The sequence below is a fragment of the Chiloscyllium plagiosum genome, chromosome 3, assembly GCF_004010195.1.
Source record: "Chiloscyllium plagiosum isolate BGI_BamShark_2017 chromosome 3, ASM401019v2, whole genome shotgun sequence".
In the NCBI taxonomy this organism is placed as follows: domain Eukaryota; kingdom Metazoa; phylum Chordata; class Chondrichthyes; order Orectolobiformes; family Hemiscylliidae; genus Chiloscyllium; species Chiloscyllium plagiosum.
The window spans coordinates 117,172,927-117,188,862 of NC_057712.1; the positions used below are offsets into that span (position 1 = coordinate 117,172,927).

A 15,936-nucleotide genomic window follows, 5' to 3' on the forward strand; every position below is an offset into this window, starting at 1 on the left:
GGGACAACACTACCATTATAGGGCAAGCGAAACAAAGAACAGCCATGGAATTCCTAGATGCATGGCACTCATCCACAAACCCCATCAACAAACACATCGACCTGGACCCAATATACCGGCCACTACAGCGGACAGCTGAAACTGACAACCGGAAGCGGCAGGGACAGGTCACTATAAATGCTGGGGGAAACACCACAGAAGCGCTTCACAGGAGACTCCCAAGCACTGAGGATGTCACTTAGACAGGGGACGAAACGTTTGCAACAAAAACTTCCAGCTCGGCGAACAGAACCACAGCAACGAGCGCCCAAGCTACAAATCTTCTCACAAACTTTGAATAAAAAATATCATTACTGGCTTGAGAATTGGTGGTAAAAATAAGTGTAGAATTTGTGGCAGCAGTTACAGAAATTGTGTTTGTCTTTCTAGATATTGATCTGAGTAAGTTGGGATTCATCGGAGGTTAGATTTGGGTCGAGGCATAAAGAAAAAACAAAAATATTGGAAATTCTCAGGAGGCAAGGCAGCTTCTCTGGATTGAGAAACAAAGTTAACATTCAGATCAAAGATCAATCACTATAGCCCTTATGAGCATTTCCCAGATTTTATGTTTTAGTTTGAGTTTTCCAGTTAATTAGCCGAGTACAGGAACCATAGGAAAGTGGTTAGTAGCTGTTTTCAGAACAGAGGAAGGTTTATAGTAGAGTTCCCAGGGTTTTTAAAAATTATTTATTCATGAGTTGTTGGCGTCACTTGCTGGGCCAGCATTAATTGTCCATTCTTGGCTGCTCTCAAGAAGATGGTGGTGAGGTCCCTTCCTGAACCACTGCAGTTTATATGGTGTAGGTACCCCATAATTTTGCAAGGGTCTATGTTATGACTATGTATACAGGACAAGATTTCAAAATTTGCAAATGACAAAACATGAAGATATTATTAACAGTGAGGAGAATACTGTAGCACTTCAAAAGGACATGGACAGCAGGTGAATGAGCAAATAAGTATCCGATGAAATTTGATGCAAAGAAGTGTGAAGTGCTTCATTTTGGTTATAAGAATGTTAAGACACAATATAACACAAAAGTATATAATTCTAAAAGTAGTGTAAGAGCAAAGGGAACTGGGTGTATCAATAAATAATTCATTGACGGTGGCAAGACAAGTTGAAAGATCAGTCTAGGCTTTATCAATAGGGGCACAGAGTATAAAAGCAAGCAAGCAAGCTGGGTACAACGTGCATAGAGAACATTACTTTGGTCTCAACTGGAGAATCACATCAGAGTTTGGACAGCACATTTGAAGAAGGTATGAGGACATCTGTGAGGATTCACAAGAGTACCTCTATGCATGAAGATTGAAGAATTAGGACAGTTTTCCAAGGAGAAAAAAAGGCAGAAATGAAATTTGATAGAAGTATTCAAAATCATTATACACCCATTCAAATACAATTACTTACAAACTATCAGACTCTGTACCACAAAGAGCAAACACAGTTTGTTTACTGTCACAGCTATTTTGTATGTTGTCTTGTAATACCTGCAGATGTAAACCCTAAAAAAAAATTACAAGTACAAATTTCAACAGTTAGTCTGAAATTGCAATTTGCAGTTGCATGCACTAGTAATACACAGAAAAAATACATTGCTTATGAATTTTATTACCTCCTTATCTTCAGAAAGTATTATCTCTTTGCTTGGAAACCAATGGTATCTGATCCAAGTCATCACTTTTTTAAAAAAAATTGCACAAGTCTTGACAAGTAAGCTGTTTGACTAAGGCCGCATCATAGCCAAGCACAACTCCAGTGAAGGGATAAAACTACAAATGTTCTACTATTTTCAGGAGATATGGCTATGCAGTCATTTATCATAGAATTTTGAGAACAAATAGATTGAGAATGACAAGCTCATATTTAATTGCCATCTTAAATTACAATTTTACATAATCAAAAATGGTTACCTGAGATCTGGGAAATGTCTCTGGACCCATAGATGCAGCGTTCAAACCTAATTTATTCAAAGCAGACAAATCTTGACCAACAGGCTGAAGATTTTCCAAAGTTTCATGTGGAAAGCCTAAACAAGTAGAACACTTAATTTAAATGTAATATGCAGATTTTTACAATTACAAATGCTCAGCCGTCTTGGCACAATTTCTCCTAAACAAAAAAAAACTAGGATCTCAACATACAAAATCTGAGCAGGAGTAAGCTTTTCAGCCCTAGAATCCTGTTCTGCCATTTTATAAGCTCATAGATGATTGGATTTTGTGGCCGTAACTTCGCTCTTCTGCTCGATTGCAAAAACGCAACTAGTTTTTGATTCAAGGGCTACTTTTTTTGGGGGGAGGGGCTATTTTTTCATTTTTGCATGATGCCATCAAATAACAACCCTTCCATATTTCTGTTGATATTCAGGATAATTGGACTTTCAGAAGTAGATTTAGAATAATTCATCAATATCATCAATCATTATCAACTCCCTATCAAACTTAAAGCCATGACGTACAAGGAAGGCATTAACTTCCCAGATACCACAATATTTTGTACACATTGGTACAAGACAACATGTATAAATTACCGTAATATTTTTAAAATTACTACATTTCTAGACACAAAAAGCCATCACCCTAAACACAATACACAGACTGGAGAGGTCACAGCTATTACATTTCCATTATGCCTACACAAAGCTAGAATATTTCACCTAGACAATTTTAAGACAATATTTCCTGCAGCTCTGAAATCTGTCCGTCTCAGCCTTGAATATACTTAAATGACCCAGCCTTCATAGCCCTCTGCAATGAAGAATTCCACAGATGCAATATCATTTGAAAGAAAAAAAATCCTCATCTTGGTCTTCAATGGGTGATTTCTTCTTAAGATAATGCCCTCTGGTTCTAGATTGTCCATACAGGCAAATCATCTTTCCTTCCAGACATCCGAGGAATCTTGCACATTTCAGTGATGTTTCCTGAACTCCAATAAGTACGAGCCAACTTATGCAAACTCTCCTCATAAGAAAATCCTCCCTACCTCTGGTCAACTTAGTTAACCTTCTCTGGGCTGACTTCAATGTCTATATCTTTCATTGTACAAACGGACCAAAATTGCTCACAGTATACCATTTGTGGTTTGATTAGTGCCTTGTATATTTTAGGCAAGCCCTAATTTAGTTATTGTTGTGTATCTTGTTATAAAATACAGTGAAAGTGTTGTATAATGTCACCATTCTCCTATGCCATCTTAAAACACAGAAAAAGAAACCAAAACAAAGAATATAAAGGCAGAAAAATTAATAAATAACGAAAAAGGTGTTCAACTTTACAGTCCTTTGTGTTCAGTGCTACATCATGATCGCCAGGCACGAGTCCCTTTCACAGCGCTGCTGCCGCTGGAACGAAAATCACTAATCTTCGGCGTCATCTTGCCTCCAACGACACCCTTGCCAGTATGAGTCTTCACTGGACTTCACCAATGCTACTGTGTACCACACTGGCCCAAACTTGACTCTGCCGCCACCTTGACTCCACTTCGGTCCCATCTCACCGATGCAACCGTTGCTGATGCTGCCGGGTCTCATACTGGGCCCAAACCCGCCTCCACTGCCGTATCCATGAATCTGCGCTGAACGCAAACGCCACAGGGAACCCAAACTTGTCACCCCAGCAGCAGCCATGAGTTGGCACTATCACCACCTCAACAACACAGAAGCCACCAGGAACACAAACTCACATCAAACGCTACTGCCATAAGCCCACACTGTTGGGCCCACTCGTCGTTGCCATTACCTCACGACCAAGCTAATATCTCATCAAGGGGTGGGTAAAATAAAATAGAAGAGAAAAAAAAAGAAAATGAAAGAGAGGAGAGAGAAAAAGAGTGGACAAAGCAGTTGAGCTCAGGCTCAGCAGCCCTACTCTACCACCATCTTACTGGAAGCTATCCTAATTGCTGTACTTCAGTCCCTTTGAAATTAAGGCCAACATTCCATTTACTTTCCCCACTATCTGTTGAACTTGAATGCTCTCTCATATGTTAAGATCCCTAAATCTCTCTGTGTTGTAGCCTTCTGCAGTCTTCCTCCATTTAAATGATATTCTGCGTGTTTATTCTTCCTGCCAAAATGCAAAACCTCACATTTTTCCACATTATATTCCATTTGCCAAGTTTGATATCTTGGTCTACTTCTTTATTGCTTAGCCACCTTCCCACAGTACCTTTCTGTGTAAGTGCAAGCTACAAGACCTGGTCTTTGTTTGATGCCCAGGCCCCAGAGACTTCCTTCAGAGGTGAAATAGGTGTCTATATCACCAGTGAGACAAGCTTTATATTCTCAGTTTAATTTTTGAACTTAAATTCCACCATCTGGAATTGTGATGGATTTGAAATCATACCCCCATGGAACAATAGTTTGGGACATGAATTACTACACCAGTGGAGTTACTACTAGGCCATTATCTCTCACACTAACATCCTTCCATAGTACTCAGAATTAAATACTGTACATCAGCTGAGACCAAATCAGTGATTTTAAAAGGTATTTCAAACCTATTTACATTTATTTACCACGGCACAAAACAAAACTAATATTTTATTTTAAAACTGAAACTCACCATTTTGAGATCCAAACATCATACTATGTTGATTCTCCAGAGGTTCAGATTTAGGTCTTATGGGATTTTCAGTTCTAACTGGAAGAAGATTCTGAGATGCTCGATCCCTAAAACATCTATTAAAAATAGCATATGACCAATTGTCTGACTCACAGTAAAACAAAGCAAAATATATAGCAAACAAGATTTTAAAAATTATATTAGTAGTGATATATAAGCATCAAATTGTTAGTTATGTAACAAACTTACATAAGATTATCTTTGCAGTATCTGGCACATCAGGAGGTTTTATTTAAAAAAGGTAACGAACTGCACCTTATATACATGTTCAGACTTCAAAATGTTACATAAACAGTGATTATTTTTTTCTTGAACATTACACTTTTACGTTCTTCATTCACGGTGTCCAAGTGTCACTGGCCAGGCCTACATTTATTGCCCATCCCTAACTGCCCACTTGGTGGTGGTGAGCTGCTTTCTCAAACTGCTGCAGTTTTGGGGATGTTGGGACACCCATTGTATTGTTAGGTAGGGAATTTCAGGATTGTGACCCAGTAAAAGTGAAGGAACAATGAGTGATATAGGTCCTAGTCCCATCCATCTGTTGCCCTTGTCCTTATCGGTGGAGAACACAGGTTAGGAAGGTGATATTGCAGGAACCTTGTGAGTTATTGTAGTATATCTTCTAGTTAGTACACACTGCTATCACTGTGTGTTGGTTACAAACAAAGTGAAAGTTGAAGGTAGTGGATGGGGCTGCCAATCAAAACAGACCGTTTTATCATGGATAGTGTCAAGCTTATTGAGTATTGTTGGAGTGGCACTCATTCAGGCAAGTAGAAGGCATTCCATCACACTCCTGACTCATGCTTTAAAAAATTATGAATAGACATTAGGGAGATAGGACCCAAGTTACTCATTGCAGAATTCCTAGCCTCTAACTTGCTGTTAATAGCCACAGTATTTAAATGGTGTGGTTCGATTTCTGGTCAATGATATTTCTTTAAGATGTTGATGGTGGGGATCTCAGCAATGGAAACACTATTGAAAGTTAAGGAGCAATAGTTAGACTCTCTCTTGCTGGAGATGGTCATTGCCTCGCACTTGCCACTTGTGAGACCAAACCTGATCAGGTCTTACTACATTTGGACAAGGAGCAGCAAAATCAATGTTTTGGGCAAAAGCCCTTCATCAGGAATAAAAGGGCTTTTGCCTGAACTGCGTGTGTCGATTTTGCTGCCTGAACTGCTGTGCTCTTCCAGCACCACTAATCCAAAATCTGGTTTCCAGCATCTGCAGTCATTGTTTTTACCTACATTTGGACAAGGACTATTACAATTTTTGAGATGTTGTGAATAATGCTGATCTCGGAGGATCTTCTCTGACTGCACGTCAGACATTGATGAAATAGCTGAAGATGGTTGGGTTGATGACACTACCTGACAAATGGAACCCTTGCAGAGGTTGAGTCCCTACCTCTGCACTAGAAGACTTAGGTTCAAATCCCAAGATTTGAAAATAGAAAATATCTACTCTGAGAAACTACAACAGTGGCATCCTGAGGATGAGATGACTGACCTCCAACAAGCACATTCCTTGTACTAGTATGCTAGAATTGTGAGGGAATGCATTTATGAAAATCAAATAGTAAAAGGGGATATACTGAGAGGGGTAGATGAAGTGAGAGATCATGGTTTGCAAGTGAACAGGTCTCTAAAGATAGAGGTACAAGTAGATAAGGGAGTAAAGAAGGCACATAGATTGCTCTCTTTCATTGACAGAACTATAGTTCACAAAAGTAGGGATAGGAGGTGGAAACTGTCTAAGACACTAGTGAGGCGACAACTGGAATATTGCATGCAGTTTCTGGTCATCACCTTAAAGTGAGGGTGTAATTGCTCTGGAGAGTGCAGAGAAGATTTACTAAAATGATGCCAGGGCTGGAGAACTGTAGTTAAGAGGAGAGGTTAGTATTGTCTTCTCTGTTCCAAGGAAAACAGAAGGATGACATGATTGAGGTATACAAAATTGTGAGGGATAGAGATAGAACAGACAGGGTGAACCTGCAGAAGGATTAGAGGAGACATGAAGATAAATGTTTTTTACACAGAGAATGATGCTTGTTTGGAATTAACTGCCTGAGTTGGCGATGAAGGCAGAGAGCCTAAACTCTTCTTAAAAGTACCTGAATCTGCATCTTACATGTTGTAAGCTGCAGGGCTATGAGCTGTGTGCAGAAAGAGGAGATTAGAAAAGGCATCTGGGTGTCTTTTGGTTGACATGGACAAATCGGACATATGGCTCACTTCTGTGCTGTACCATTTCTATGGTTCTGCGACTCCAAACAATGGAAAATGGCCTCAGATTCTAATTAACACCTCTTTTGCTATGCCTTGGCAATGTCATACTTAGTCAAATGCTAAATACCACAATTTGAATTTTCTACACAAAGCATTTATTCCACTTAAACAGTCATGATGCTTCTTAACAATGACTATTTTATCGAAGCATCAAAAGATACTTTCTAATAGCTTCTGGTATTTTGTTTTCCTTGCACCTTTAGAAGGTCGTTTGCAGCATTTACTTATATTAATGCAAATTATTGAATAAAATTTGCTGTGTTGTATAAAAGTATATACTTTTTGAATTAATTTCTTCTTCTAAAATTGGAAGCAGATGGAACAGCATTTTTTAAAAAATGGTTATATTCACCAATAAGGGGAAGAAATACAGGTACACTTTTTATATCCAAGAGCTCTTGAGATTTTCTCATGGGCTACATTTTGGTTTTAAGGAGGTAAAATTTCATTCTTACTAACTCATTTATTAGATGATGTAATTACAAAGTAACAAAATATTTTGTATTTGTGTTGAACTATGCTGTATTGGAACCCTCAGAAACTGAGTAATTAATATTTTCAATAATTGCCAACTGTCCAAAATACTTAAAGCAACAATACACAAGGAAAACATTGATCTTTTAGGCACCAAAGAAACTAAATTGGCACAAAGCAACAGGCACACATGGTGTTTCCCAGTAAAGGCTTCCATGGTGTCTCACTCACTCACTTGCCTTCCCTTCCTTCTTACTTACCTTATTTGGTGCTCTTCCAACCTCAGGCTGTTCCTCTCACATGTCACTGATAGGCTCTCTAGGTAATACATTCAAGAGAAAACTTGGATGGTGGTTGGATGAGCAGTTCCTCTCATGTTCTGCCCATTTACTTATGGTGGTGGCTATTCAGAACATTCACCCTATGATTGAATTTTTCTGGCAGTTTTGAGACTTTAGGGATGAATTTGCTTGTAACGTGTGTTTTGAAGCGAAGTTCCATCCAATTTAAAAGATGTTAGTTCAAAGCAAATAGAATTACTTTTCATTCAAGAACGGACAGGTCAAAGTTAACATGGTTCAGGTCCAAGATAAACCTTTTTTTTGCTATTTTTAAATATTATTATTATATCTCTTTCTCAAGCACTATTTTCCCTGGTAGAAACAGAAAAATAGCTAAGACATCAGCATATTTCTAATCAATTAATTGGATCCCAAACTTTGATTTTCTTTAATACATCCTATTTTGAAACTGATAAGCTATAGGACAGATGTCAGAGGTAGTTTCTTTACTCAGAGTAGTAGGGGCGTGCAACAGCCAGCCTTCAGTAGTAGTAGCGGTAGACTTGCCAACTTTAAGGGCATTTAAATGTTCATTGGATAGACATATGGATGAAAATGGAATAGTGTAGTTTAGACGGGCTTCAGAATGGTTTCATGGGTCAGCACAACATTGAGGGCCGAAGGGCCTGTACTGCACTGAAATGTTCTATAAACAAACAAACACACTTAAAAAGTTAACTTAAATCACCTCAGTTACCCGCATCTCTTCTAATTTTCATTTCATAAGAAATGTAAATTCTACCAAATGCATTTTATTTCAGATCTTCAAAAGAAATAAAAATTTAACCTGTTTATGTCTTCAAAAGAAATAATCAACAATTTGTTTCCAACCCAGATCACAAAAGTGAGATAGTTCTTTAAATACAAAACCCTAGGTTTATCTTTCTCAGCTTCACCACCCAGGTCTGCCTTACCCATAGTGATGTATTAACATATCCACTGGTTCTGCAGAATGTTGAATGCCTTTCTGAAAGATGCTATCAGCTATCTGAAAGTTGCCTTTCATTTCAAGCACATTTGCCCATGCAAGATAGAGGGCAGCTGATTTTATACCAATCTCTTGACTATACATGTAGTTGTAAAAATCCAGTGGTGTTGTGCTGCAGTTTATCTGAAAAAAGAAAGAAAATGCTATGTAAAATTAAGTTAAAAGTTCTGCAGGAGCTTTCAAACAATCAAGTGTTACATCAATGCAAAATTTAAAATAATTGAATACATGGGAAAACCTCTGCACTATCAGAAATCATACTTGGCACACCGGAAAATGATGATGTTTGTGGCAGCCCAGTCAAAACAGCACCATGACATTTCTGCTGGAATTCTTTACACTAGAGTTCTAGGTTCAATTAATCTTCAGTTGCATCAATGGCATGTCTTCCATCATAAAGTCAGAGTGGGATGTTTGCTGATGATTACACTGTGTTTCACTTAGAAGTACTCATGAGGCAGCAGTCCATGTCTGCACGCAGCAACACACCGACAATATTCAGGTTCATCATTCATGTCGCACAAATGCTGACAAAAAAGGAAATCTGCCTTTAACATTTAACGACATTACCATCACAGAATCCATTTATACGGTGTCCTTTTTTTAGGGGGCCAGGGTCTCAATGACTAAGAATGAAGGTCTTGTAAGTACAGTGGCTAAATTAGGTCACAAACTGCAGTAACTAGTTCACCTCTTGATTTCAAAAATCCTTTGGACCATTTACAAGACATAAGTCAGGCATTTAATGGAATACTGTCCATTTAACTGCTGCTCCAACAACATTCGTGAAGGTCAACTGCATCTCTTGTACAAACCACCCAACTAGACTGGAGGCCTGTGACCAGTGGAGTGCCACAAGGATCGGTGCTGGGTCCTCTACTTTTTGTCATTTACATAAATGATTTGGATGCGAGCATAAGAGGTACAGTCAGTAAGTTTGCAGATGACACCAAAATTGGAGGTGTAGTGGACAGCGAAGAGGGTTACCTCAGATTACAACAGGATCTCACCAGTCCTATACCAGTCCCAGGCCGGAGGATACACGATAACATCCACCTGGTCCAGGACCTGATCCATTTCTGTCGACGGGCTGGTCTGCCGAGCGCCTTCCTGTCTCTCGACCAGGAGAAGGCGTTCGACAGGATCGAACACAAGTACCTGCTCAGGGCTCTACGGGCATTCGGGTTCGGGACGCAGTTCCTCGTCCGGATCAGACTATTGTACGCCGCCGCAGAGTGTCTGGTTAAAGTGAACGGGTCCCTGATGGCGCCCCTTTGCTTCGGGAGAGGAGTACGTCAAGGCTGCCCCATGTCCGGCCAGCTGTATTCCCTGTGCGTGGAGCCTTTCCTGCGCCTCTTTCGGAGGAGGTTGTCGGGACTGGTTCTGCGCGGCGTGGGCATGGGGGTGGTCCTCTTGGCCTACGCCGATGACATGCTCCTCACTTTCATCGACCCGGCTGACCGGGGGAGAATGTGCGAGTGCCAGGCCGTGTACTCGGCAGCGTCCTCCGCCAGGATCTACTGGGCCAAATGTTCCGGACTACTGGTCGGTCCGTGACGGGTGGACTTTCTGCCGGCGGAGTTACGGGAGCTCAGCTGGAGTACCACCCATTTCCTCTACCTGGGGGTCTACCTCAGCCCGGCTGAGGAATCCTGGCCGGTAAACTGGCAGGAACTGGAGGCCAAAGTCTCGGCTCACCTAGGCCACTGGACAGGACTGCTCTGAGTGCCATCTTACAGGAGTCGAGTGTTGGTCATAAAACAGCTGGCGACCGCCATGCTGTGGTACCGGCTGGTCACTTTGGTACCTCCTCCTGGTTTTGTCGCTGACATCCAGAGAACATTGGTTGACTTCTTCTGGGACAAAAACATGCACTGGATTGCTGCACAGATTCTGAGTCTCCCTATTGAGGAGGGCAATCAGTCACTGGTGTGCGTCCGCACCCAGGTCACGACGTTCCGCCTTCAGACCTTGCAGCGATATGTTTATGTCGAGCCTCCTCCTAAGTGGTGTGCCCTGGTGACGTATTTTTTCCGCCAGGTGCATAACCTCAGCTACGACACACAGCTCCTGTTCGTCAACTGTGACGGTTTGGAGATCACCCTCAAGGCGCTGCCTGTCTTTTACCAGGACCTGATCACTGTCTGGAACATGGTCGAATCACATCACGCCTACCCTCCGGCAGGAGTAGCGGCTGTTGTCAGGGAGCCGTTGCTCAGGAAACCGCACCTCCGTACGGAGGGGAGGGCCATGACGGCGATGGTGACCTGGGTCGGGGACATGCTGGGTGGCGGGGGCCTGGGCTGGACGCTGCCGCAGGACATAGTGAGCAGGGCAGCGGTAGACGTCTGGTACGTGGACACCACCATCCGACGCCTTAAAACGGCTGTGCTCGGACCCGACGTAGTGCACCAGTTGGAGGATGCTCATGTGTGCAGTGGAATCCCGTCTGCGCTCACCCCAGCCCGGACAGAATTTCACATTGGCCCCAAGGTCCCATATTTCCCACGGGACCCTGTGCCCCACAACCTGAGCCGCCTCTGGAATTTTAGTTTTGTCCCTTTTAAGGATGTAAAAAGGCGGGCCCTGTATCGACTACTGCTGCACACCATCCAATTCTTCTCCCTCATCCACTGCCCGGACACGCCTTGGCATACCCATTTGCCACCGGGCAGTGGGGACCCCCAGTGGAGGGTGCTCTACGCGAGAGGCCTCCCCCATTCTCTCAGGGATCTGGGGGTGGAGGGTGCTGCATGCAGCGGTCCCCTGTAACCGCAGATTGCGGTGGTTCACGGACTCCCAGCCCAACTGCTTGTTCTGTGGCGCTGTGGAGTCCGTGGACCATGTATATATTGGGTGTGGGCGTTTGCACTCCCTTTTTGATTTTCTCAAAAACCTCCTCCTCTGCTTTTGGCTGCACTTCAGTCCCACGCTCCTGATCTTCGGGCACCCGGTACGGAGGAAGGAGGGCAGGTCTGAAGACCTCCTCGTGGGTCTGCTCCTGGGCCTGGCCAAACTGGCCATAAATAGGTCCAGGCAGCGGGCCGTGGAGGGGGTCGTTAGGGCCGGTGTCTCTGGAAAAGGAGCATACGGTGTCCACCAACACCCTGGAGTTGTTCAGGGAGAGGTGGGCGCCTCAGGGAGTGGAGTGCATTATTTCCCCCTCCAACTCTATTTTAATTTGATCTCTGCCCTCCCCTTCACTGTTTGATCACACAGCATTGTCTTTTGATGTAAAGGGCACCGCTTGTCACTGGCCACTCATTGTTTCCTTTCTTCCTGGTGGTGGAAATTTGAATAAAGATTCGTGCACCTTGTGTCTTTCACTGTGTCTCACACCTGTACACACACAGCATGGGTGCTGGGGTAAAAAAAAAACTAGAAGCAAAAAGAAAAAAAAAGAAAAAAAAACAAGAGTGTTAGAAGTTCTACTCACTAAAATAAAATACAACAGGATCTTGACAGATAGGCCAATGGGCTGAGAAGTGGCAGATAAACGCGAGGTGCTGCATTTTGGGAAAGCAAATCTTAGCAGGACCTATCGGAAAGATGTTGTGAAACTTGAAAGGGTTCAGAAAAGATTTACAAGGATGTTGCCAGGGTTGGAGGATTTGAACTATAGGGAGAGGCTAAACAGGCTGGGGCTGCTTTCCCTGGAGCGTCGGAGGCTGAGGGGTGACCTTATAGAGGTTTACTAAATTATCAGGGACATGGATAGGGTAAATAGGCAAAGTCTTTTCCCTGGGGTTGGGGAGTCCAGGACTAGAGGGCATAGGTTTAGGGTGAGAGGGGAAAGATATAAAAGAGACTGAAGGGGCAACTTTTTCACGCAGAGGATGGCACGTGTATGGAATGAGCTGGCAGAGGAAGTAGTGGAGGCTGGTACAATTTCAACATTAAAGAGGCATATGGATTGGAATATGAATAGGGAGGGTTTGGAGGGACATGGGCTAGGTGCTGGCAGGTGGGATTAGATTGGGTTGGGAGATCTGGTCGACATGGACGAGTTGGACCGAAGGGTCTGTTTCCAAGCTGTACATTCTATGACTCATTTAGACGTAAAATTAGAAAGATGACAGGAAAGGAAATACATTACAACCTGTTTAGGAAATGAAGGCAGGTAGGTAGTTACAGCCTAGCTGAATGAAGTATTGTAATAGGACTGCAGGTATACCCAAACATGCCTATGCATGCCATAAGCGCTTCCCTTCCTATCCAACCAACAGGTGAGAAAATGCACACTCACTTCATCACAACAAAAAGTGTGTCTCAGGAAAACAAAATAATTCTCAGACAGCCAATGAAAATATTATAAAATTGGAGATTTACAAAGTCAAAGATCAAGGGCTTGGGGAAAAGAATCAAGATGCAAGAAACAGCATCTCTCCATTGTTGTTTTTCTCTTATGCCTTTCTTTAATCTCCTTAAGCTGCAGTATTACATTATAAACACAAATACAACCATCAAACCTTTTTTGCACCTAAACAATTGCACCTTACTTTTAAAAGTCAAGAAATCTGCGTGAAGGACAAAACCATCATGCAAGTTACTACCAGGATTAAAAATATGTTGAATATTATGAATAGGGTAATGTCAAGTTTCCATTTTTAAAAGTTAATAAAGCAATAAAGGAAACTAAAATATCTCTCAGTTCTGAACTACAACAGGAAGGAGCAGGTGCTTAAATTCCAAAACAGATTCTCTTTCCCTTTAGTATATAATACAAAATATTTTTAAAAATATTTCCAACCCAACTACTTGCAACTCCACTGGATGCACATTATCTTGCTTATTATCGTAAAAAAACTATTGCAAAATCGTAACAGATTAAAAAGCTTATACAGATCACTTGCCAGTTTCAACCAGTAGTTGACATATCTTGGATCGTTGGAATACTTCTTGTCACCTATAAAATTCTTTACAAGCTTCTCCAACACTGAGACCAATATGTCTTTCTCAGTCGGGGGAACTAAAGGTTCTATCCATTGTATAAACCTAGAGTGATAGGAAATGAGATGTGAATAACTTTTCAAAGAATGGAGACTTAAGAAAAAACTTGCAGAAACTTTCAATTTTTACCTGTCCCATAAATCCAGTGGATCATTGCCTGCATAGCTTTGTATCTTAGCCTCAAACATCCTGCAGACATAAATAAATGTTTTAATATTAATTTGCTCACATCCCTTATTTTTAAAGACATTACATCACTTATGATCACATCTGTTTTCTACAGTCAGTATGAAATATGCAAAAGAATATTATAGTGAAAACAGAACTTCCCTTTGTTATGGGGAAAATCACCAGTCTCGGAGTCAGAATCGGGGTTCAATGACAGAGTTTATTGCACAAGGAAATACCGGAGCTCCGGGGAGAGAAAAACACCAATAGCACAGTGGTCAGCTGCAATTCTTCTCTTGACCCAGAGCACTTGTCAAGATACTTTTATACATCTTGTAATACAATAGGTCAGTGATGAGATTATTGTCTTTGTAACATGGTTTGCTTATAATTATCATTGCAGAATCGTTTTTTGATACAACCATTGTCAGTTCCAGCACAGCCTTTGTTAATTTCAGCGTGGTTGTTGTTAGTTTCAGTGCAAACATTGTCAGTTTCAACGTCTACACAGAAGTCCATTGCTCTAGTAATGGGCACTAATCGCTCTTTCTGAGAAGGACGATTACTGCAGCTCTGGCTATTAGCACTCTGTATTGAGTCCGTATCAAGCTGTTAGCATTTCTACAAAAGGTATTGGCGGGACCCAAATACTTCGGCGACCAGTGTACGTTACTCATGTGTATTCTCTTCCCCCACCTGCCTTAAACTAATCAACTAGGTTGTGAGTACATTATACTGGCATTCTGGTGGCCCCAGGCAGTGTCTGTATTTGCGCTGCTGTCTCTCTACATATTGTGGTCCGACGACCATCTTATGTATCAAGCAACCAACTGATGGCTCAGCAGCCATCTTGTGTGAGTCTCCAAGAGAATAAATAGATATGTTGTACTAAGACATACAGGTAACTTCGATACCAATGGATATCAGCCTTTGTCCAGTAATGTCGCTCACCGGGATTAGAAGTTAACTAATTGAAATTCTATTGCATAAACTGGATCAAAGATGACACTATAACTGTAGGGAGGTGATAGGCTTCTAATACTATTAATCCAAAGACCCCTGGTGATGTTTTGGGGATCTGGAGTTATGTTCTCATCCCACGAATGAATCTTGAAAAACAGCACGGAAACAGACCCATTGGCCCAATTTGGCCATGCTGACCAGATATCTTAAATTAACCTAGTCCCATATGCCAGCATTTGGCACATATCCTTCTAAACCCTTTCTATTTATGCACCCATTCGCATGTCTGTTAAATTGTTGTAATTGTGTCAGCCTTCAGCACTTGCTCAGCAGCTCATTCCATACACACACCATTCTCTCCGTGAAAAAGTCACCCCTTAAATCCCTTTTAAATCTTTCCCTTCTCACCTTAAACCTATGCCCTCTAGTTTTGGACTCCCCTACCCTGGGGAAAAGACCTTGGCTATTCACACTATCCTTGCTTCTCAATTTTATAAACCTCTAAGGTCGCCCCTCAGCCTCTGATGCTCCAGGGAAAATAGCCTCAACCTATTCAGCCTCTTCCTATAGCTCAAACCCTCCAACCCTGGCAACATTCTTGCAAATCTCTTATGAACCCTTTCAAGTTTCACAACATCTCTCCTATAGCAGGTGGACCAGAATTGAACACAGTATTCCAAAAGTGTACTAACTAATAGCCTGTACAGCCACAACATGACGTTCCAGTTTCTATTCTCAATGGACTGACTATGTACCAAGTGCCTTCTTCACTAGCCTGTCTACCTGCCGCTCCACTTTAAATGAACCTGGACACCAAGGTCTCTTTGTTCAGCAACACTACCCAGGAACCTACCATTAAGTGTATAAGTCCTGCCCTGATTTGAGGAGAAAGTGAGGGCTGCAGATGCTGGAGATCAGAGCTGAAAATGTGTTGCTGGAAAAGCGCAGCAGGTCAGGCAGCATCCAAGGAACAGGAGAATCGACGTTTCGGGCATAAGCCCTTCTTCAGGAATGAGGAAAGTGTGTCCAGCAGGCTAAGATAAAAGGTAGGGAGGAGGGACTTGGGGGAGGGGCTTTG

General features: G+C 42.0%; 1 protein-coding gene across 2 annotated transcripts in view; it reads right to left on the minus strand.

Annotated features, from left to right (window-relative positions):
- The window catches only part of LOC122548466 (mitotic checkpoint serine/threonine-protein kinase BUB1-like), a 62,926-nt gene that overhangs the window by 38,975 nt on the left and 8,015 nt on the right, over positions 1-15,936 (minus strand). For both annotated transcript variants that reach the window (XM_043687177.1, XM_043687176.1), the window contains exons 2-7: positions 13,857-13,916; positions 13,631-13,772; positions 8,704-8,900; positions 4,615-4,730; positions 1,960-2,075; positions 1,457-1,551 (exon numbers count right to left, since the gene is read on the minus strand). In XM_043687177.1, coding sequence (XP_043543112.1) covers positions 1,457-1,551; positions 1,960-2,075; positions 4,615-4,730; positions 8,704-8,900; positions 13,631-13,772; positions 13,857-13,916 — 726 coding nt within the window. The remainder of the gene's footprint in view (positions 1-1,456; positions 1,552-1,959; positions 2,076-4,614; positions 4,731-8,703; positions 8,901-13,630; positions 13,773-13,856; positions 13,917-15,936) is intronic.